This window comes from Amblyomma americanum, chromosome 9, assembly GCF_052857255.1.
Source record: "Amblyomma americanum isolate KBUSLIRL-KWMA chromosome 9, ASM5285725v1, whole genome shotgun sequence".
In the NCBI taxonomy this organism is placed as follows: Eukaryota; Metazoa; Arthropoda; class Arachnida; order Ixodida; family Ixodidae; genus Amblyomma; species Amblyomma americanum.
This window is the reverse complement of record NC_135505.1, coordinates 74,206,810-74,229,859: the sequence shown is the minus strand read 5'-3', so window position 1 is coordinate 74,229,859 and position 23,050 is coordinate 74,206,810. Positions and strand designations below refer to the sequence as shown.

The window sequence follows — 23,050 nt, the reverse complement described above, 5'->3', positions numbered from 1 at the left end:
TTTAACTTTCAAAGCACTAGTCGAGCCTCTGCACAGTAGCTGGCGTTGTCAGCCTTCATAGCTAATCCGCGTACAGTGAAATTGATGTTCGCGTGGGCATAGAACCGTAACTAAGGTCCAAGTAACGAAAGATTTAGTTTTGTGCATATCAATGGTAAACGATTGCCTTATATTTTATTGCCTGTTATGTGCTCAGCGGCAGAAGACAGGCAGTAAAAATGTACTGCGAACAGAAAAAGGAATTTCGTGGATTACTACAAGTTCGTAGGGAGCAATTTCAGGAAACGGGGTTCAGTTATCGGGAGAGGGCGAAAGTGTTATAGAATGTGAGCATTTTCGGTTGTCACAGTGCGTTGTAATGGCACTTTTGGTGTTGTCAGTGCATGTTGGCCATGGGATTGCTCGGAACTATTGCTTTTCGCACATCGTGTAGGTGCATATGAAAAGGATGTTGCAAAACGCGGGTAATATCTACTCACAGATAAAGCTGTAAATTATAATGTTAATTTCTGTTAAGCAGGCTTATTCCAAAACCACACAGTTCATGTCTGCTAGAAATATTCCTGTATGTGTGGGTTTGTTACCTCTAGCTCGGGACCTTAGGCTCTGTATGACGGTGTCTTTCTCTGCTATCTGATATTCATTTCGCTGCCGGCCGACTTGAATATAAGCGATCGTAAATCACATGCCCCAAGTCGTGATCGTCGCACGACAAGAAGGTTGTGAAGACACATGGCTGCCATTGTTGCTGCGTCAGGCAGGTATCAATGAGCGTCGTCTAGACGCCACACTTGCGACTAGCGGGGAACAAATATGTACAAAAAGAGCTCAAAGAAATCTCGGTCTTAAATATTCTTTCCTCTTCACGTCTTCAGAGAAGCGTAAACCTGTCCCGTGCAGTAGCCATTTTTTTCTCAGCCCAGGTTCGCGTCGGTAATGTTGCGCCGGGAAGGTCTCTCTGGTATGGAGTGTTTCTACCTTCTCAGTACTTGCCTTTTAAGCGCCTACTTCATTTATTTGGTAAGTAGAAGTCCATATTTCACACTTTTTGCTACTGTTTTTGAAAGTTTGATTGCTCTGTGCTTTTTGTAAGTTGAGGTGAGTTTTTACACAGGGATTCTAGTGATTTAGATACATGGAATTTATCGTTTTTGAATTAGTTGATGCGGCTTTCAAGTCTGCAGAATAGGTTCCTGCCACCTGTGCAGTGCTAGTGGAATTAGCACTGCTGATGCACCAACTGGCGCAACATAGGACTGAGATTATTAACAAACATTATACAAACATGTATTACTTTAATCCCGCTGAGTTATCGACCACGAGTATGACCATTGTTTGTATCCATTGCTCTTCTGGGAGATTAAGAGAAGATGCCCCAGCCTGCAGAGTTCTGAGATCAAATGTGAAAATTTATCCTGTGGATTCCCTAAAGATCTATAAGAAAGACAAAAAAGTCAATAAAAACTAATAAACTTCCTCAGCGCGTAATCGGCGCTATCACTGCCCTTTCAAAAATTTAGGTAATTACCATCGAAATATTTATATCGAGTACAGGAGGAATTTTCTAATTATAATTGAAAGCAGGTTCATTAAAATACTGATTTCAAGTTAGATCTGCTAGTAAGGGGGCAAAACTGCAACAGAGCTTGTCGTATTTCTAATTGGGAGTATGGCGATATAGTGTCCTGCTGTGAAACTATAGTGTGTGTGCCGTGGGTGGTTCTGTTCAGTCTGAAGAAGAAAGTCTAGATGAGGCTTGTGTTCTGTAATAGATTTATCTAGCCTCAAAGTGATATACAGATGAAGTTCAAAGCCAGATAGGTTGGCCCGAAAGGTGTTTCGTGTGGCCAACCTAGAATGACGGATAGGGAAGCGGGGAATCAAAAGGGGAATAGGAATGAGAGAAGTGAGGTAAGAAAAAAGGACGTCCGGTAAAAATTTCTAAGCTGCAACGCTATGAACAGTCAGACAAACATAACGCCTCCAGGATTGGAAGGAGATCTGAGGAGGTTTTCAGACAGTGTGTCTTTGGGAAGCTATTCACATGCGTCCTATTTTCCGCCCGCTGCATTTCTTCGATTTAGAGGTGTTATAAGGAGTATAAGTCTAACCCAAAGATATAAAGGGTGCTTTAAGCGGGAGGCAAGGCGCGCTCACGTAGCATTTACGTCTTGCCCCCCGCGCATCCCACCTGAAGACGGTGAGGGTCGTCTTCATGTCGTCCTATTTTTGATCTGCTTGCCGTCACGTGGAGCTTAAGTTGACGCCTCATTGAGCTCGTTTTGAATAAAGTGGAAACCAATCCGAACCCAATTTATGTTCAATCTACTAAACTGCTGCTTAACAAAATGTTCGTTTGCCGTAATCAACATAGTTTATATTACCGAATTTCAGTTTCTTTTCTGCCGTAGTTTTTCATAAAATAGAAATAGCAAATTTAGGCTCCTAGGCGCATTAGTTGAAACGTGGGAATGGGCTCTTTTTCGAAGGGCACAGTACAGCATGGCATATATTTGTATATTGTGGTAGGATCGCGTGGGTGCATGCAGGGTTTGGTCAAGCACCCTATTACCCAACCCTAGCAGAAACCCCACCTGAAGACGATGGCGGCAAAGAGAGGCGGGTGAAGATGGTGGTCAAATAGCCATGGTATTGAGTCATGCGTGGATCGGTGTGCAACGTGCGTTTCATAGCTGTCCTGTAAAAGCCATTGCTCAACAAATGAGGTTCAGCCTATCATGCCTTCTAAAGAGCCTTATGAGATACAGCCCGTACGGTGAAAGATAATATTATTCAAGAACAATTGTTTTCTTTATTCAAATCTGCATTAAAAATTTCTGATTGATCTCTTCTTCCAGGCTAACGCTGATATAATCAATGCTAACGGTGAGTACTTTCTAGTACTGATTAGAGAGCCAACTTTGAATGGCACGTGCGTCCATTTTGTGCTTTTCAAAACGGTACGCGTTTATCATATCAGTGTCATGTGGTGGCTGCTCTTTTCTTGTGGCTTGTGCTGCATGTTTTATGGCTCGCGGCTAGCCAATTTACCTTCACTCAATTGGCAAGTACCGTGGCAGAGAAGTTGAGTCCCTGGAGCAGTGATCGCAGTAAAGGCTTTGCTAACACCGCACGAACTTGAGGTTCATAGACGACTAAGTGAGGACCCAGTGTATCATGCAGGCGACGCGAAAGGAATTCATCGAAAGCGATATGGTTTTGACTTAAGAGTCATTCGGCGTGCGAACGTCCAGCGCCGAAGTGCTCAGCTCAGAGTATTTTTCAGTGAAAGACGGATTGGCGCAGCGAATCGAAGCGAAAGCTATGGGCTAAAACTTTGAATTAATCACAAAGGTGTTAGAAAAGTGCTGTCAAGTCAAAAGGATAGGTAAACTTTGCAGCGTCATCTGAGAACGCGGGAGAGCTCTTAAAAAATAGTTATAAAAAAGAAAATATTGATTCCATAAAAAGTTTTTCGACTACTGCTGCCGTTCCTTTCGGCAAGGCTTTGCGCTCGGCGTAGAGTGTCAGGTACTCGGTCACTGCAATGATCCACTTGTTTCAGGACATTCACTTTGGGAAAGGACCAAGCAGGTCGATGCCGATATGCTGTAGCGGAGTTGAAGGGGTTTAAATGGGTTTCAGAAGAAGTGCTGGCAGAGTGGGGGGCGCATTTGGTTGCTTACAATCTCTGCTGGTTTTCAAATAGTGTGCCACATCGGCATGAAGTAGGTGCTAGTAATACTTGTTTTAAATGCGGCGCAGGGTGGATGAACGCCCGAGATGGCCAGCTGTAGGTTCATCCTGTGGAGTCTCTAAAACTTGTTTGCACTGGGCTCTGGGCTGCTCTGAGCTTTACGGCTGTGGATCACAGTGCCAGTTTCCGTTCCGCATGCCGTCACTAATTTTCCCACTCCTCTCGAACATGTCCCTAACGCTGCAAATTAAACTGCCCTTATCAGACCAAAAGAAAGCCGAGCCGGATTGGAAACGTCGCGACATTTTAAGTATAAAACGAGTTGGTTGGACCAAAATCTCACAGAATTTACTGAAGGATATTTTCACCCAGGCAGAGAATTTTGTCAAAATCTTTTCTTTTCTGTCTACCTTCAATGTGAAGTAAAAACGTAATGTACTTCTCCATTGCTTACATTACAGCGAAACTTGATTGAGAATTACCAGTGAAATCGGGGCAAAAATTTCTTCCAAAAGAGAGTTTAGAAGCATGTGTTCAGTAGAATATCATAATCACCACAACAGTGTTCCTAGAGGCGCACAATTCGCAGTGTGTGCGGGAAATGTAAAGATTGATCGCCGGAGTCGCTAGTCACCCACCGGTTTTCAACTGAAACTAAATTTCGCTGGCGTAATTTTAAGCTTCTGTCAAGTGAATTGTTTGATAAAAATGTGTCTGCCTCCCTTTTTAGTAAAAATAAGGCGCTGAACCATGCCACTGTTTGCCAAAGCTGCCCCTCCAGAACTATCAGATGTAGTAAATTCAGCCCGTCAAGAGTAAATTTAAAGGAATAGACTCTCGCCAGATTGAAGCGTTGCGCATTATTACTTAGAAAATTTAATATGTTTTATTTATATATGTTCCAGTCTTTCTCACTGATTGCATGATTTTAGCGAATGGCTCATCTATGACCTGAGCAAACAAACAACCTACACGTACAAACACAAGAACAAAATTTGAAACAGATAGTGCACCTAACGCATAAATTAGCACACATCCGGCAAGTTTGTCCGGCGCTAAAAAAATCTCGCCCGCGCACGTCATAAACGATTCGATAAGTCTCGAAAACCTATTCCCGATTGCCCATGGCGAGCCCGTAACCTTGTGTATGCTAAATAATTCTCTCTCCACTTCGTTTTCGCTCGGCGCCGTCGTTGTAGGAGCGTCAGCTCGTGCTTTCTTCAAACCTTTCTTTTCGCCTGAGCAATGGCGACGCGTGCCTCGGCGGGAAGCTGAGAGAGAGGCTCTGGTGTTAGTGTTAAGTGTATATGCGCGTCGGCCTTGGTGCAAAGTAATAGACGCTGTGCGCCCTATATCTGAAGGACGTTTCGAGCCATCGATCAGCCCGAGCCCTAGTTCTAGCTTCAAAGAAGTGCCCTCGGACGGTTTCCGGTTGAACACTACACCCAGGTCACATACATGCGAGGCGGCGCGCGCCAATCTTATGGACGAAAAATATCGTGATCTTCGACTCTTTGGACTGTCGCAGTTCCGTCTGAAAAAAATTGTGTTTTCTTTTGTTTGTCTATATCTTGTTTTAGCGCACTTTAGTTGCTATCTGTCTCTTTTATGGTAGCCCCTCTTACGTAGCGTGTTTCACGCGCTGAACTGTTGCTAGCAACACTGTGCATGTGTTCCTAGGACTGCAATATAAATTCTCTGTATCTTCTGTTCGCTACATAAAGCTCATGTTATTTGTGAACTTTTTACTCTAACCCATTCTCTTGCTTGCGACCGGCGATAAGTGGGCAAAGCTTGCTTGCCACGCTGCGTCGAGGGAATCTCCTCAGAGAACGCAACAGCACCGTATGGCGGATGTTCTCTGTGTAACTTCCACCTTCTGCGCGTGTGGCCTCTAAATGTTGCGAATGATGCCATACACTTCATGCGATGGCAATATGAAGAGCGGGTCCAAATTGTAGAGAAAACAAACGCTTTTCCGCACACGTTATCATACAGGCTCTCTATTCCAAGAATCCCGCTCTGACTGCTCGTAGAAAATTATGTCAGCTGGTTGACATCCCTCGGTAAGAGCATCTTATTTTGACTGGTTCAACGTGTGCGTTATTCGAGCTGTTTTGAGCACTAGACAGAGGTTACCGGCTGGAAACACGTCGCACTGAATTTCGACAGTCACTTGGATGATATTAATTATGTGGATGATGAAATACGTTACTTCAACAAGCCGCCGCGGTGGCTGAGTGGTTATGGCGCTCGGCTGCTGGCCCGAAAGACGCGGGTTCAATCCCGGCCGCGGTGGTCGAATTGCGATGGAGGCGAAATTCTAGACGCCCGTGTGCTGTGCGATGTCAGTGCACGTTAAGGAACCCCAGGTGGTCAAAATTCCCGGAGCCCTTCACTACGGCGTCTCTCATAGCCTGAGTCGCTTTGGGACGTTAAACCCCCAAAAACCCAAAAACCAACCTAATTCAACAGTCAGGACTATACGAGAAAGACCGTATTTTAATCGCGCCCGCACTGCGTATACCGACTTACAATGAAATCATTTTTGCGAGAGTGCACGTGGAGATTGGAAAGGTAAGCTCTCAGGAATACATGTGCAGATATATATTTAAAATGGATTGTGACCGGTGCACCTTTTAGCTAAAAGCAAGTAACTGAAACCGGGCAGCGCTGCGTTGAAAATACACCACATTTTAGCAAAGAAAGCCTACAGAAAGCTAACACCAAAGACCCAAAATTGTAGCCTGAAAAAGAAAACACACAAAAACAGCATCTGTTTAAAATAGTCGATTTAACATGCCAAAAGAAGCAGAATGCAAGCTCAAATTCAAATGTTCATGAAAAGTGTGCCCATCTGTTCAAGTAATGCCAGTTTCTCAAAGAAAAACTTGTGAGCGAAAATCTTTCGCAACTAATTTTCTTAGGGTACAAAAATTGTAACCATAAAATCTAAGGAAGTTCAATTCACCTCAATCTAAAGCCTGCCGAATGTTTCTTCTGGTGGTAATAATGGACTGCGCGGTATTCATGCAATGCATCGCTTTTCAGGTTGCGGGATGGCCGACTTCCGACATAATCCATCGGCGGGCCAGAAATTTCAGAGACCACTTCAACCTTGGATTGTGGAAGTACTTTTCGTTTTACCCGCGTTGTCGTGTAACAAAGCACCTTTTGTTTTGTTCAGTCGGGGTAAAGTAATGCCGTACTAATTGCCTCAACTCACATCTACGAAGCTAGCGGGTAGCAGTTAGGTTTAATATTATTGCTAAGGTGCAATGTCCTTTTTGTAGAAGAGATAAACTGATGTTAACAGCTGCAATATCGCAGATAATGCGTGTTATAAGAGGATGTGAGCGGGCGTTGTATTGTTTGGTTGCTGCTGCTCTTGATACTGTCGTTGCCTAAAATTGCGAAGGTTTCGTTATTCTCTTATCAATATATGTCGAGAAGTTTCTATGTACATATTTTTTGATGAAACAATAAATGCATAAACAATTACTTAAAAATTAAGCAAAAATATTTCTGACAGTGAGTTTTGCTTGTAAAATGTGCGCGCTATTTCTAAGAAAGGCATCTGAGGAGAGGTCTCCACTGTTTAATAACGTCCAGCTAACGTGCGCAATCAGAATAGTGAAAGCCGTTACGTACACTACGGTAGGAAAAAAAGGAAGCACCGAAAGCTAAAATACTTTAATAATAGAAATAAAGACAAGTTGGTGATTGTTTTCTTTCATATGGAATGTGAAACTAGGAGAGAGAAGAGGAGGCGGGGGCAGCGCGCTGAAAGTGGGAGCTTCGGCCCAAGTGATTGGTGATTAAATATCGCTATGTCATATGAGATCGCGTAAGACAGGATTAATTGGAGACGCATGGTAGAGGCCTTTGCCCTGCAGTGGGCGTAGCCAGTATGGTGATCATGATGATTACATGAAATGAGCGGCTGCCTGCCGCAGCCCTACTCTTTAATCTCGGCAACATATTTCGCAGCAATTTCAATTACACGCAGTTATTTCACGCCGAACTTCTAAGGCTGATTAGAGAACCTAAATAGTCTAGTAATTTAGCAGCCAAGTTGGTACATGGGAAACAAAATAATTGAAACAATTCAAATTTCTTTAGGATATGTCTTATCTAATATTTTAATTGTAGATTACATGCGTTAAAATTTAATAACAGATGTAGCCAGCGGCTTTGAAAACAAGAAAAATTGAATATTTGGTCCGAGGAATGCGCCAGAAAGCCCGTGAACTGATATTGACCTGCACGGTATTAGAAAAGTAACTGAACTGATTTGAATGCTTGCTATGTTTAGCTTCGTTAGCGTTCACTGCAGTAAAATGGAAAGTTGGTCAAACTAGCTTACACTGAAGAAGACTGGCACAGAATCGTTTCTATCCAATAGATGTTAACTTCACCGAAACTTGGGAGATAATCTGCGCACGGGGCATTGCACATTTACTGGTTTTGATTCCTTTTCGCCTGCATATGTTCGTGAGGCCAGTTCTGCATACGCCTTGTATAATTAGAATAAAGAAACGCTGCAATTATAAACTCTCCAGCAACGTGCATGCTATGCTTTTTACAAGGCACAAAGCTCAAATTTTTCATTAATGTTGTAGAGCTTTCGTTATATATAAAACCTCTGCTAGATGCAACCAGGCAGCATCATTTGCTTCTTACTCGTAAAGTTAAGCTGATCGGTCTTCGTTAGCGACCACAAAGTCTCAGAAGATGAGGACAAGGGTAAACCTTAGGGTATAGAAGTTAAGAGCTTGAGAGGTGGCTTAAGTGGGATGCTGCCTGGATACCTTCTGCAAAGACACTATGTGGTAAGCGTAGCTTCAAGCTGCCCATGATTCTCATGTTTTCTCAGCTGTTCAAGTAGTGTTTTTTTTTTCCTACAAATATCTTTGCAACCAAGCCAGAAAACCACTAGGAGCCAAACTGTTCGCTCTCGTTTGTTCTCCAAGAAACGAAAAAATAACCTCACTAGGATTCATAGCTCAGCAATACGCTTAAGTGCGCTATGAATGTGGTGAAACCTTTTCCGTAGTCCCAAGTTCCTCTTGTAAATTTCAGTTACTTTTTTTTTCACAATTCAGAAAACTGCTCAGGATTATTTGCACTCTCTTGGGCGAGTCATTTTTAAACTATTTTATTGAAAATCATGCCTCCAATTTTGTGTAAAGAAGACACGCTTGCTATTGTCTGATCGGAATGTTTATTGAATTGTAATGGGAGTTTTAGGTTATTTCGGGCTCTGCATTTTTCATATAATATGTTCTAATTCATAACCTTCGAGTTACCAAAAAAGATTTTTAAGGAAGAAATAAAAGTAAGAAAACACTTTTTGTTCCATAACTATGCTTTTTGATTGTGTTTAAGTGCTCAAAATCAAACTTCTTTCAGGTATACATTGTAACTCATTTGGATTTGCAAGACAGCACAAAATACGGAACATATAGTTGTGCAGGCAGCATCATATCACCCAGATTTGTTCTCACTTCAGCTTATTGTGTGACAAACGGGTAAGAAAAGTTGCTGTTTTTCCCAGCTTGCAAAACCCCGTTAAGAATCGGAGATGATTTTCCGCAGATTTTTTGGTACTGTGCAAGATCGGCTGTTGCATCTATCACTAAAAAGTTCCAGGAGTGCACTTAAGTCTGCTTAGGTGCAGTACTGCGAAACCGTTTCTCTTACTGCGCGTCCTTCCTCCCTCATACGCATCCGCCATCTCGCCTCCGTCGTCTTGCCTACTCGCCTAAGCGTGCGCCATCTCCTGGACCAGCGCCGTACATAGCAAGGGAGGTTTCAATGGCTGACGCATGATGGCACCACGAGTGCACTTTTATTCAGTTCGTGCGGACATGCTCTGTCCACAACTTCCGTCCACAGCGCTTGTCCACAGCTTCCGGTGACGTCACTCATGAGCCAAGAAGTGCTTGCGCATTAAAGTTGACGAGCATTCAAACGCTGTTGTCCGATCAATCGGCGTTAGTATTATTGTTTTCACAATTCGCCTTTACAGTTTCTCTTTTAAGGATGACTGCCATCAAAAAGTGTCTTTGCATATGATTTAGCGGTCTCTTTCTTACCGGAGCTGCCTGGCCGTCTGGGGAAGGTAGGCTTATGGACAGTCGAACGGTGGTAGATGGAACTTTGTGGAGGATAAAGATGGGGTGTTGGTTGAGCTTCTCGAGAGTGGAAGTGGATGATGCCGGAGTTATTACACGCATACCTTTATGTTTGTGCTGAATGAATTCTACGCCGTTAACGCATGGAAGTACAGCAGCGTACAGAAGAATATCGAGCGCACTTCAGAGGCGAGAAGCTGTGGACGCGTTATCTACTATATAATAAACAATGTTTCATGTATATGCATGTAATATTTAATTTTGTTCTACAACATAAAGACAGCAAACATTCTATCTGCGCTACGGAACGCTAAAGAGTTTTAATGCGGAGGCGTATGCAATAATTATATGTCCACGATGGCACAATATGTAATTTATACCAGAGGTTTCATTGCACCAACTGGGTTCCCAGCTGAGTTCACAGTATGAGTCCGCAATATTCGCAGTCTTTTGAAAGGTGTGCAAAATTACATTTCTTATCCGTTATATCAGCGCTTTGTCAGCTACGTGCTGTAAACAACGCGTCATGATGTTGACAACAATATGAATTCCCTTCTTACAGTATTTTTGCATGGGTGACTTCTGCACCGTGATTTTGCAGTCCCTGCATGACTGCTGAGGTTTCGACTTAGTGAAGTGCTTTCTCGTAATCTATAAAAGCCGTATGTAAAACTTCTCTATCACATGATTCATGATGTGAATGGCACTGCCGGTCATCCTGATGTGAATTCAGCATTCGAAAAAATCACAACGTGTGAAGTGGGAATATGTCTACTGTGCCATTGCCTTTAGAAAAGCCTTTCCTATCTTTTAGCTCATTGAACTCTAAAGTTTTGCCGATTTTATTATCGATTACCTTAATCAATAGCATGTAGAAAACGGGTGATAGTCCGAATGGTTTGTAATTTTTAAGTCCATGGCGTCCCCTTCTTCTGCATTATGTAGATGTTAGCGTTCGTCCAAGATTCTGGTAAGCCCGAGGTTTTAAGGCATTGCGTGTGCAGGACGGCTTGCTTCGCCAGTGGAATTTAACCACCGTATTTCTACTCACCTGCTGTTACCTAACCCTCTCTAGTTCTTTCTCCACTTTCAATTGCTTCTAAGGCTTTCTTTACTTCCTCTTTTGTTACTGACGGGAGGTCCCGTTGCTGTACACTACTGCCTCTCTCGTTGACATCCAGATTTTATCGGCTAATATGTAAGTGTATATAGCTCTCCAGCTTTGACTATATTGTGAATATTACTAGTGACATTGCCCTCTTTGATCTTAACGCATAAATATCCTTTTAAAGTAAGCCTAGATTCTTCTTCACGGCTGTCACACTACCTCCGTTCTTTAGAGTATACTCGATTCGCTCCATATTGCAATTTTTTGTGTCGGTCATATTGCGCATTATGATCAGCTTTGGTCGTTTTTTCAGTTCTCTCTCTTTGGGGTTAGATGCTTTCATGGAATGGTGTTTCTTAATGAGGTCTTTCGTCCTGTGCGAAGGTTTGCCAGTATACCGGTCGAATAATCCTACCGCCAACTTCTACTATAACGGTTATTTGTACACGGGCAGCATAGCCACTTTAGTCCTTCATAAAGCCAGCAATACAATTTCAATATAGGAGGGTGTCGGGAAGGGTGGCACGATCGCTCTTGTAGAGGTCGCCAGGAAGGCGACCGCGGCCACATTTTTAAGGGCTGCCCGAGAGGAGACAGGAGCGGAGCGCCGGCAGCAGCGTCCGGCCCTGGCGAATGTCCCGAGCGTTCTGCATCGCGTGCACTGCCAGCCGCGCGGATAGCTACAGGGCTCCCCCCTCCCAAGACGATCAGTTGGTACACGGAGGAGCAGGTAAGTGGTGCACAAAGCGGTGATAACAAAGTGGTGGTCAAGTCGTCAAAGAATTGTGCTCGGCGTCCGGGGTCCGATGGCGCGGGTCAGGCGGGCGACACTGGGTGTGGCGCTGCGGCCTAGCTTTCTGAGAGCGTCGAGAGACGCGTAGTGGCCGTTCAGGGCAGCTAGGCGTGCTGTGGGCCGTGAGAGTTTCGCAACAGCTGCCGGGCGGAGCGGCCCGGTACCTAGGAAGGCGGCTACGAGAGGCGCCGCGAGGTGCGAGGCAGGGGAATGGCTGAGGTGGACGGCATGAGGCTGCTAGAACATGCGCACAGCTAGCCGTGATTGGCTTGAATGCAGCGGGCGGCTGCACGACTGGCGCCGAGCCGTTCATGGAGGAGGACGCCGGCGATGTAGCGACAGTCGGAGGCAGTCATGGCAACGATGCAGCAACCGGGGGAATGTCCGCGGGCCTCGTCAGCCGAGGAAACTAGCTAGACGGTGGCTGATGAAGCTGAAGAGAGTGTGCGTTACCGGAATATGCTGAGGACGAGAGGTTGTGCGTGGTGGGCTCCCGTCCAACTTGCGTTTGGTGCCGGCCGAGCCAGTGGCGTCAGTCGTCTTTGAAGATTCTAACACCGCTGGGGAGCAAGAACTCACATAAGAGTCCTGGTTTGGCTGCAGGGCGGGCACTGGCAACGGTTCAGCGCCCTTGTCAGGCAAAGGAGGGCGGGTCACAATCGGCGTGCTTGGCACTGCTGTCATGCCTTCTCATCCTGCTTCGTGTGACTTTTACTGCATGACAGACGTTTGGAGAGTCTAGGGATGAGACGAGCAGGCTCCGGCTTTGCCGAGAGCTCTTTAGCATTAGCTGGCTGCGGCATCGACGCCAGTGCACAGGACTGTTGAATTTTTGGTTGCTGTGGCGAGGCAGACGGGGATGCCGAAAACCCTTACAGGCATGCTTCTGCAGGGCACCCCTTGTCATCAGGAGGTGGTGGCGGCAACGTCAGTGAAGAACGGTGTGTTGAGATGATGTTCAGCCTACCTGGTGTGTCGTGAAGAGGGACGGTCGGGCCGTAGATGCTGGGCAGCAGTGGCGGGAGGCAGCCAGGGGCTGCCGAGTTGGGCAGGGTTCTGACGAAGGCTGCGCGGGCTAGAGCGAGGCTGGTGCTGGGCCAGCTGCTCGCGGCGGCGAAAGCGGAACCGCAGCGTCGAAGAGCGGCAGCGGGCAGTAGGAGAAGCCGAAGTCAGCCAGAATGGCAGCGTGCAGCTCGTCGTACGGCTGGCTGTCCACGGCAGGGCAGGCGATTCAGCGCCGCATGTTTGGCGGGAGGACACCGCAAAGGACGTCGTGTTTGAACGGCTGGATGGTGATGCCGTTCAGTTTCAGCGCAGCCTCGAACAGAGCGATCCACCAGCCGACGCCTTGAGGCCGGAACGCCGGAAGCGGCATGTTGAACACTGGCTCGTGCCAGCCCGCCATCCAGGAACTCTGCTGCGGGAGAAGGTGCGGCTCGACTGGTCCCCACGACGTGGAGGTCGCCCAGGAAGGCGACCGCGGCCCCATTTATTGAGGGCTGCATGAGAATAGACAGGAGCGGCGGCGGCAGCGTCTGTCCTTGGCGAAGGTTCGGAGCGTTGTTGACGTTGTTACCCTCGTACAATGGCACATGCCCATATATAGGGATTGGCCAAGAATTGGAGAGCACAGAGAGTTTTTCAGATAAATATTTCCTGGATGAAAATAATTTATAGTTGAGGAAAGAAGAAGTAAACAAAAAGGAACATCGAAATGAAACGGGAAATGCAGAACGCACGCAGGAAATCGACACTGAGGTTTACAGCCGAGTGGTTAAGTGATAAAAATAATTGTAACAATAAAAATAATATTGAAAAAGTTACCAAGGTGGCCGATTTGATTCCGTTAAAAAAATTTGGACGGCGGTAAAACAGACTTGTGGCTGTACCAAAGTATGGTGGCTCTAAACGACAATATCACTGGGCTGCTCAAACAAAGGCCAATTTGTTGTAGTGGCTTCTCTCATTATGGTGTATTGGCAACAAAACAACAAAAAATGGTCTATAGTTTCATGCTCACCGCAGAATACGCAGACGGGATTAAACGCCAAAACAGACTTGTGCAAAAAAGGTTTAAGGGTGGGATCCGGCAGTAGAGCTTTGACAGATATAGTTCAAGCTGCCGTGAATGGCATGACGTCTTGCTCCACGAACACCTGAGGTGCAGGTAATCATGAGAACTTATAAGAGATCCAGTTGTCATTCTTAAAAGTTTCTCTCTTCGAAACCTCGCTGCTGTGATGTACGCTATAGCTGGAGCGACAGGTAGCGCAATGCATTGAGGAACGCCTTTGCCAGGCAGTCCGCAACTTCATTGGCTGTCACACCGCTATGACCTGGTACCCATGTCATGTGAACAAGGCTCAAATGCGGAGGGAGTAATGCATGGACGGTGTTCAAGATTGGCTAATCCACAGCCGAAGCAATTGACAAACACAAAGAGAGTAATGAGAGCCACTGCAGAGAAAGATGGCTCTAGTTTGCGAAGAGCAAGCACCACCGCCAGAAACTCCGCTGGAAAAATTGGGCTGTGGTCGGGAAGCTGCACAGAAAAAGACCAATCTAGAAGTGGGCAATATATTCCCGCCCCTGCCTTTTCATCGCATTGGGAGGCGTTTGGTTTGGTTTGGTTTGGTTTTGGTTTATGTGGGTTTAACACCCAAAAGCGACTCAGGCTATGAGAGACGCCGTAGTGAAGACTCCGGAAATTTCGACCACCTGGGGTTCTTTATCGTGCACTGACATCGCACAGTACACGGGCCTCCAGAATTTCGCCTCCATCGAAACTCGACCGCTGCTGCCGTGATCGATACCGCGTTTTTCGGGCCAGCAGCCGAGCGCCATAACCCCTCTGTCACCGCAGCGGAATGGAGAGGCGTCAGTAGCTATCGTTAAGCTAAAAGGTAGGCTTTGTAAATGGTCTTCTAATAATCCATTTAAAAGGAGGGCTGGTAAATGGTTAGCGTTTTTCTGGAAAATGCCACCGTAGAAAATTTCTACAGAGGACGCACTGTTTTTTGTCGGAAGGATGTTATACTGAAGAACATTTAAATGATCAAGCAAATTTTGTAGCATCACTACCTGCGGGGTATGAAAACTAGGCCAGTGGACTCCAAGAAAGGAAATCGGCTGGCTACAAAAAACAGACAAGGAGCGGTGTAAATCTGATTCTAATATACTTAGGTACGTCTGAACAGTTAGGAACATTAAATCTAGATAACAAAGGCAGAATACGGCTTCATGATAAAGCACGTTATTGGCCATAAATTTGGGGAGTATAAGGCGCAACCGAAGCGCTTCCCTATCCAAAATAACGAGCGGGCTAATTTCGTAAGCAGCTGTACCAGAAAACAGCAAAGATGCAAATTCTAGAATTGGTCGGACATACAAAATATAAATCATCAAAAGTGCATATTTCCGATTTCCAGACCGGGGATCACTTAATGAGCGCAACATGCCCACAGCGCGAGCCCCTTTCGCTGCAATCCGAGCGTTCTCATCAGCATGTGCTAAGGACACTTCGTCCTTCACGGCATCAAGCACACTGCCGGCAGCGCGGGGCGCTACACTCTAATACTGTTTACTGCCTGTTTTCGCGAGATTTTCAAACACCTGGATTGTGCACATTAGGCAAAAGAGTTTATGTAGGATAGCTTAGTAATCTGTGATCCACTGATGACACAGCCTGGCTAAGTAACTCATGCTATGCACTGCAATGCATGATCAATAACTTAAGCAAATCAAAATGGTGGGTTGTGCAAGTGATATGTAGAAAACTAAAGCAATATTCAAGAAAAGCAGAAGAATATAGGTTTCTAATTGGTAGCAAGGCGCAGGAAAAGGTAAGGGAGTACATCTGCTTATGGGTGGTATTGAGCCTAAGGCAAAGACACGAGATTGACATAACTAGAAGATTAAGAAGGTTAGAATTTTTTTCCATAATTCTGAAAGTCAGCGCTGCTTGAATTTTTAAACAGTGATGGCACTGCAGTATACGCATGTATTGGGCAGCTTTTCGGCTGCATTTGTGTTGCTATAACATTAATATAACCAGTGCGGCACGAGATCACGCATTTATATCAAGAGGAAATCCCCCCAGTCGCAGTTTCGTGTTCAGTTGGCCACTAATTTTTCTGCTGGGCGACCAGAACCACTGGAAAACGAACATTCATGATAATACTGCTAAGCAAGGTATCTGCGAAGGCTAAGCATAGAGCAAGAAGTTACTCAGTACCCTAAAAATCATTTGTTTTTACACGGAAAATATTGGCTTTAACATTTGGATGTGGAAAAACAAATACCTGCTATCCGTCCATGCGAAACATTTGCCGGAACAATTCTTTTCAGGTGACACTTGAAAGCGAGAGAAGATAATGGCAGTAACTGTAGTCGGCGCTCATTGTAGAAGCCTAGAAATTATTAGACTTTCGGAATAAAAGCGCACCAGATAAAAAGAGGTTCGGTAGAAGGCAGTGTGACCTGCAGATAAGAAATTATGAGAAAATGATGTTTAGGTAAAACGATGTGGCACAGGATTGATTAATTTAAGACACTCTGCTTACGGCAGGCTTTTAGACTAAATCTATTAGTGGTTTGTGAGTCATTTGACATCGCCATCGTCACCAAAATTGCTGTGATATTTATTCGGCCTAAGTAAACAATTAAATTAGGGGTTTTCACTAAAATTCGTTGCAAATTGACTTTGCAGGTGTGATTGCGAAACATTGTAACCTCATCAAGGTTAGCGTCAGATTCCTGAATAGAGTCCTCTTGAGTATTTTATTCCAGAAGTTCGTTTAAGTTTGATTGTTGTCAGCTCCTATGATTTCTGTGTTCCTGGCCGTCGGTTTCACACGTTAAATATTCGTACTCAATAAGTACTTTCCTTTATTTAAAAGGGCGTATCATATACTCAGCTCAGCGGTTCGTTTAGCCTAACACGAACTCAAAATAAGGTTTTATTACCCTGCGCCAATTTAATTAAGCGCACCAGCGAGTGTGCAAAATATTTTTGTAGCAATACTTATAGCAAACATATATTGATATTAAGTAGAACAAGGCTCGGTAGAGCCCTTTGATTTGGGCACGTGTCGTAGCTTCCATTTGCAAATAACTATTTTTAAGTACCTATACTATGAACTCAAGCATATCACTGTTCACCTGAACAATTTTTGTTACATTTTAGTTGTATTCCCACAAAAGACTTAGACAAATACATGTCTAGGTGTTTACAGCAGATCTACGCCTAATGTAAATTGCTGCGGCATAGGAGAACGAACAAAACAATATTTCATTCTTAATACCGGCCGTTAAGCCTAGAGCTCTATTTCACTTGATTTTGACTTTCATTCACAATTCATCGCAGATTCACTTCAAGCTAATTATCACTAGAAAATTTGGACAAAATGGGCATATTAAGAAAAAACAAAAATCAAAATGACGCAGTTGTCAACTGCTTCGATCATGGTTACAAAATGTACCCAGCTTTACCTTGTGCTGATGCCTAGCAGACGGGCATGCACCGCCTGATGGAAGGAGGATGACGTCACCTTACCTGTCGCTATTACCAATAAATTTCAGTTTCATAAGTGGGTGGAAATTTTTTATCGTATTCACTGACTTCTCTTTGGGAAGAACCAGTAAGGAAGAACGAGTGGCCTTCCCCTATCTCGAACAAAATCTGGGCCAAAGGAAGCCGCACATAAAGTGCCCAAAAGGCTTAGACGTGAGCATTTAAATTCGTGGTGGACCCGTAGGAAGAACGGTGGTTGTAACCTAGAAAACCCATTTTAAGAAGTCTACGATGGCCGTGCGATATGTTTCAAGTGTCGACCTACACCCGAGGACGCGACAAACAACGAATGAGGTTTTAAAGCGAAAGCTTCACTGGCCGATAATTTGCGATTTCGCCGCGGCGGTGCTCCGAGGAGGCACATGATGTTAGAACGCGCCTCTCGTCGCTGATATTTCCCTCTCTATCGGTCCCTAGTCACTATTGCACATGCGCCACTAGTAGCACCAAGCCAATGTTGTTCCGCCGCGGCACAGTGCCGCGCCTTTCCCTAAAAACCAAATTTCAATTTTCAGTTTTCTCTTTCTTATTCCCTCCCCTCTTCATCCCTTCCTTTACGGCGCGGTTCGGGTGTCCACCGAGATATATGAGACGGTTACTGTGCCATTTACTTTCCTAAAAAACCAAACAAAACAGCCGACTGCGTTCATAGAGTTCATTGGCGTTGTCAGCTTTGCAAAGGCCGTTCATTTTCTTGAAAGGAAAGGCGCACAACCTGCTCCATGGGTCAGTGGATACCTCAATCTCGCTTTCATGTACGTGGCGTTGGTTTCCAACTGCAAAAGTATGCTTTGATTGCTCTAAATGTGACGCCAGATTGCCTACACCTGATCTTCTCACAACCGATCGCTCGTTCCTCATCAGTCAATAATCTTCGCACTTGCCTTTTTTTTTGTTATTATATCGCCAGAACGTGACTGACCTATAAACTAGAAATTAGTTATTGCAGCCTTATCATCGTCTAATATTACTTCAAAGCAACCTTTCATCAATGTTTGTGATGACTTCAAAACTAGAAAGTCAAGTTGCAGAACCGTGAACGTTCCCAACTAGAGCTGCACTTATCATTAAAAAAAACTGTTTAGCAAAGCGTAACATTTACTCCCTAAAATGCTGACGACTGTTTGTCTCCTTAGCCATAAAATACGACAAAGTAGCTGAATTGTTCTATTTTTACAGTTTTAATTAACCTATGTCTCAATCGCTTGCACGAGAGAGAAGTATACGACAAATTAGTTAAACATTCATTTTCGCAAGGAATAAAAACGCACAAGTTTTCTGGCACGACCACTGTGCTGTAGCTAGCCAACAGTGTGAAGCTACTGTTTCCAGTAAAGTAAGTTTCTGGTGTGCCGCGTTTAGTATTATCGCTCCAGTTGCTCACCGGTTGTATTGTTATTATTCCAGAGCTACCACGTAACGCAAACTGAGCATAGCATTGTTTGATGCTGTGATCTTTGTTCAGCGGCTTGGAATGCCTCTAGTGGCTTGTATACTCATCACACTGAAAGGTGGGCATAGTTAACATGGTCACTTTCGTTTCTGACACCAAACGCATTGTGCAGCAGATTATCAGACATTCATGGAACCTATCGAAGAGCTTAAATTTTTTTTGGGGCTGACAAATTTTGGCAAAGAAACAAATTTCTCATTTCCTCTCTGTAACATTCACTGGCGTTTAGGCGTATATAAAGACACATCTAGGTGGATATAAACACTTCGTAAAGCTTATCCACAATCATACATACATCATACATCATTATACATCATACATAGCCTTTATCGAAAAGCGCGAGCATATGATGAGGTTCCCATTTTAAAAGAAGCCTCAAGACAGGATATTTATGGCGTGTCCGGTAGAAGTCAATTTTGGGAAAGTTTTGAGCTTTTGAAAGGTAGTTGACGCCAGGAAATTGTTAAAGTAACGTTACGGTGCTCTACTAAACACCGCATAGTCATCACTCTCACATTCATGAGTTAAAACAATTTAAAAAATTTGGGTTAACTATCTTGGAAAGAAAAACCTTTTAAGACGCAAATTAGTGAATGTACTGTGATTATTACCTGTGTGTTTTTAGGCCACGATCTGCTCGTGTGACACTTCTGTTCTGCCCAATTACACATGAGAGTTGTGCGCATTATTCTTCGCACTGCCTGGAACGCAGTTTTGGGACCTACCAGTACATCAGGTGCACCAGGTATAATGACGAGCGGATCATTCCTTGCACTGTTCTTCGGCAGAGCCCCAATGTCACGGTGCTTACCAGGGCAGTCAATGAGTTGCTTGCGCACCATCACTTTGCGTTTGAGGTCATTCGCTTGTAACAATCCTGATGATCGCTTTTAGTGTTAAACTGTTCTTCGTCCACTCCTAATCATTCCTTGATGAGAATGACGGCATGTTCTTTTCCTGACAAGTCCTTGGCTTTCTTAGTGGAGCTTTGTGCTGTGCCGGAAGCTGCAGTAGTCTTTGGGCTCCATTTTTTTATCACTCTACACTGTCATACCAGTCTTACTCCACGGTGACTGTTCAAAAGCTTTTTTTTAGGAGTCCGCGCGGTGAGTAAAAACATCAACGCAGTTTCACATCTACATAAAACATTCGCTTCAGACACGCCGGATTTTGTGGACCTATCCATTCTATTTACTTCTCTAGCACATATGATTCACATGAACACATGGGGAACTATAAAGCTCGCACTACCAAATATAGAGGGCCCAAGTTCATCATTCATGCTCAGAAATCGTGAACAACTGCACTCAGCGGCAATGACCTGACAGGACATTCAAACACAGACACCAGTGTCTCCCCAATGAACCCTTGACTCGCTGACAGGGTGATGTAACGACCCCGCCAGGAAATATTGATTGCGATTCATTTTTTTTATACTAGGCTCTCAAGTTTGATGAATCGCACAACTGTTCTTCACGCTACTCATTTATTCTAGTAAAGGCACGTTGACGCGTTTTAAGAATACTCACAATAATTGTTTTGTTCGCATATATGACAGTGCCCTCTTCGCTTAGGGGCTTCGTGTTCAGTCCTCATTCAGAGTTTTCAACCAGTTATGTTACTTGAGCAGCAGCCGCTACACTCGCTAAGTGGCTGGACTGCTGACCCCCAAGACGCGTGTTCGTTCCCGGCCGCGGCGGTCGCATTTCGACAGAGGCAAAATGCTAGAGGCCCCTGTGCCGTTCAATGTCTATTGAAAATTGTGTACAGGTTTGAATAGGTGGAGAAATAGGATCATGGCAAATTTCGTTTAACATTATAGGATGAAGCTTCCAAAGCGATTCAGCCCTTGAATGATTCCTTAGTGGAGGGCTTCGTATAACTTCGATAACCTTGTTAATTACCGTGCACTTACATCACACAGTGCATGCAAGTCGTGGGTTTGAACCCACCCGCTACGGTAGCACTTTGATGGAGGAAAAATGTGAAAGTGTTAGTGCTCGTTAAGAACCCCAGGTGGTCGAAATTATCCGGAGCCCTCCTCTACGGCGTCCCTCATACACTGAGCTGCTTTGGGACGTCCATCCTATAAAGCCAAATCAAATGTGCCATAATGCTATTTACTGACCCATTCAAACCTGCATACATTTTTAGTGGGTGTACATATATATAAATAAATATATATATATATATATATATATATATATATATATATATATATATATATATATATATATATATATATATATATATATATGCACGTTAAAAAACCCTAGTTGGTAGAAATTATGAGAAGCCTTGCACTGCGGCATCCCTCGTAGCCTGAGTCGGTTTCCGACGTTAAATCCCATAAAAACCAAAAACGTCAGGTTTTTTTCGTTTTGAAACACAAACACTTCTCAAGGTTTGCACTCTGGCTCACCGTGAGGCATGCTTCACGCCCCTCTGTTACTTTTCGAGTGTAGAAATTATCTTTTGCATTTTTTGTTCTCCAAGATTTTCTCCATTTATAGTCTACACTGTTTGTATATGATAAAAAGCTATGACATGCGAATGGCTGTTTTAATCAGCTGTACAGGATAGGAAACGGCCTGGTATCATCAACTGTGCTGAGTGGCGCATCTTTTAAGAGTTAACGATGCATGGCGGTTTATGAATTTTCGCGCTCGCTTAAGCTCGGAAAAACACTAGTCCGTGTATAGACGCTTAGTTGTTTCTAGAGCTGAGGACAGAATGCGCTCTTGGCTGATTATTTCTAAACATTTATAATGATGACGCAGTACATGCAAGATATTGCACTGAGATCCCTGGTTAACAAGACAGTGTCTTCAGAAACTTTTATTTCCTAAACGCAAAGAAAAAGCCGAGGGGTTGTTTCGCGTCAGCAGGTCAGCCTTCATTGAAAATTCTAGCAAATATGTGGTTCTGGCTGTTATTCAGTAAATTTTTTATTGTGCGCTTCTTGCGTCGGCATTAGGTTTTGCATTTCGCTGAAGGAGAAGACTTCTCACAGTAGCTGGCGTTCATCATCCTAATACATGAGAGAAGTTTGCACCCACAGCTGCCCTTCTATAGCAGTATGCCTTGCCATTATGCAACCATTGCAGGAGAAAAATTTTCAATAGTTACCGTGTCCATCATGGTCTCAGTAAAGCCAAAGAAGTCACCTGACAGCGGGCGCTGCATCGCCAGCTGTCGAGACATGAGGAAGAGTTTGACGTTTCAAAGGAAAGAGTGTAATGAACGGGAGTCAAGCTTTGCATTCTTCGCTCCAATTATGAATAATTGGTTGGTTTCGGTGTGCAGCAAAAACGCTCAACTTATACAAGACCCCACATGTGTTCTACACCTGATTGTTGTACAAAATTTCTTTTGCTTTTCCGAAAAATTTGTTTCTAGAGCGTAATACATTATGCGGAAAGAATACATAAATAGTGATATCTACGTTCAATTCGCATATTGTGCACCCTGCATACCGGCTCATTTCCTTCCAGAATATGCAATCCAACTATGGTGAAAGTGTTCTACAACACGACAACTGCTGAGAGAGGTCCGTACGTATCCGCTAGTAATGTGTTCTACTATCCTGATCTCAAGGTGACATCGTCGGCAAACAACATTGCAGTAATCATGGTAAGAAATTCAAGACGAAACTTTGGAAAATCTGTTTGCCGTATGAAAGAAGACTAAATGCAATAGCTCTTTACACCTTGATATTTCTTTGTCTGTGGCTGAGTCGGCCTAAAAATCGCTGCTATAAGCTTGGTGGGTTTTCTCCATCTTTGGTATGGTTCGTTTTGAGTGTGCAGTGGCGATTAAAAAGCTGTTTTTAAATCACCTACAAAGATTGTGGCTGAAAACAAAGCAAAAAAAAAGAACAGGATAACGCTATTCACGCAGCAAATACTTAAGAGTGGCCAAAACTGGGGCTGGCAAATGCTTGGCATCGGCGTTGTCGTTGTCTTCGAAATCCTGCGCCGGACGCTATGCCCTGTTGCAATGAATGGTCAGACGATAAGGCGAGAATTTGGGCCTGTTGATTATCCATAAAAGCAGCTAGCGCAAAGAACGGGCCGAGAGAAGACTAACGATCGAGGGGTGTCTTTCTCATCTCTCTCATACGTGCCCTTCATTTACACTTGCAACTCTACACGATCGGTTAGCACGTGATAGTTTTTACTGAAAAACATTACCTTCAAAAGTGCAATTTGCTCTGATTTCTGTGACCTTATTTCTTATTCTTAGGACTACCATATGCAATAAACGCCAATTCCGGGTACATGAAGTAGC

The 23,050-nt window shown here is 44.2% G+C and overlaps 1 protein-coding gene across 1 annotated transcript in view; it reads left to right on the top strand.

Annotated features, from left to right (window-relative positions):
- The first annotated feature begins 888 nt into the window (after positions 1-888).
- The window catches only part of LOC144104571 (chymotrypsinogen B-like), a 36,264-nt gene continuing 14,102 nt past the window's right edge, over positions 889-23,050 (top strand). The window contains exons 1-5 of the mRNA XM_077637668.1: positions 889-1,020; positions 2,859-2,886; positions 6,749-6,822; positions 9,110-9,228; positions 22,255-22,393. Coding sequence (XP_077493794.1) covers positions 937-1,020; positions 2,859-2,886; positions 6,749-6,822; positions 9,110-9,228; positions 22,255-22,393 — 444 coding nt within the window. The 5' untranslated portion in view covers positions 889-936. The remainder of the gene's footprint in view (positions 1,021-2,858; positions 2,887-6,748; positions 6,823-9,109; positions 9,229-22,254; positions 22,394-23,050) is intronic.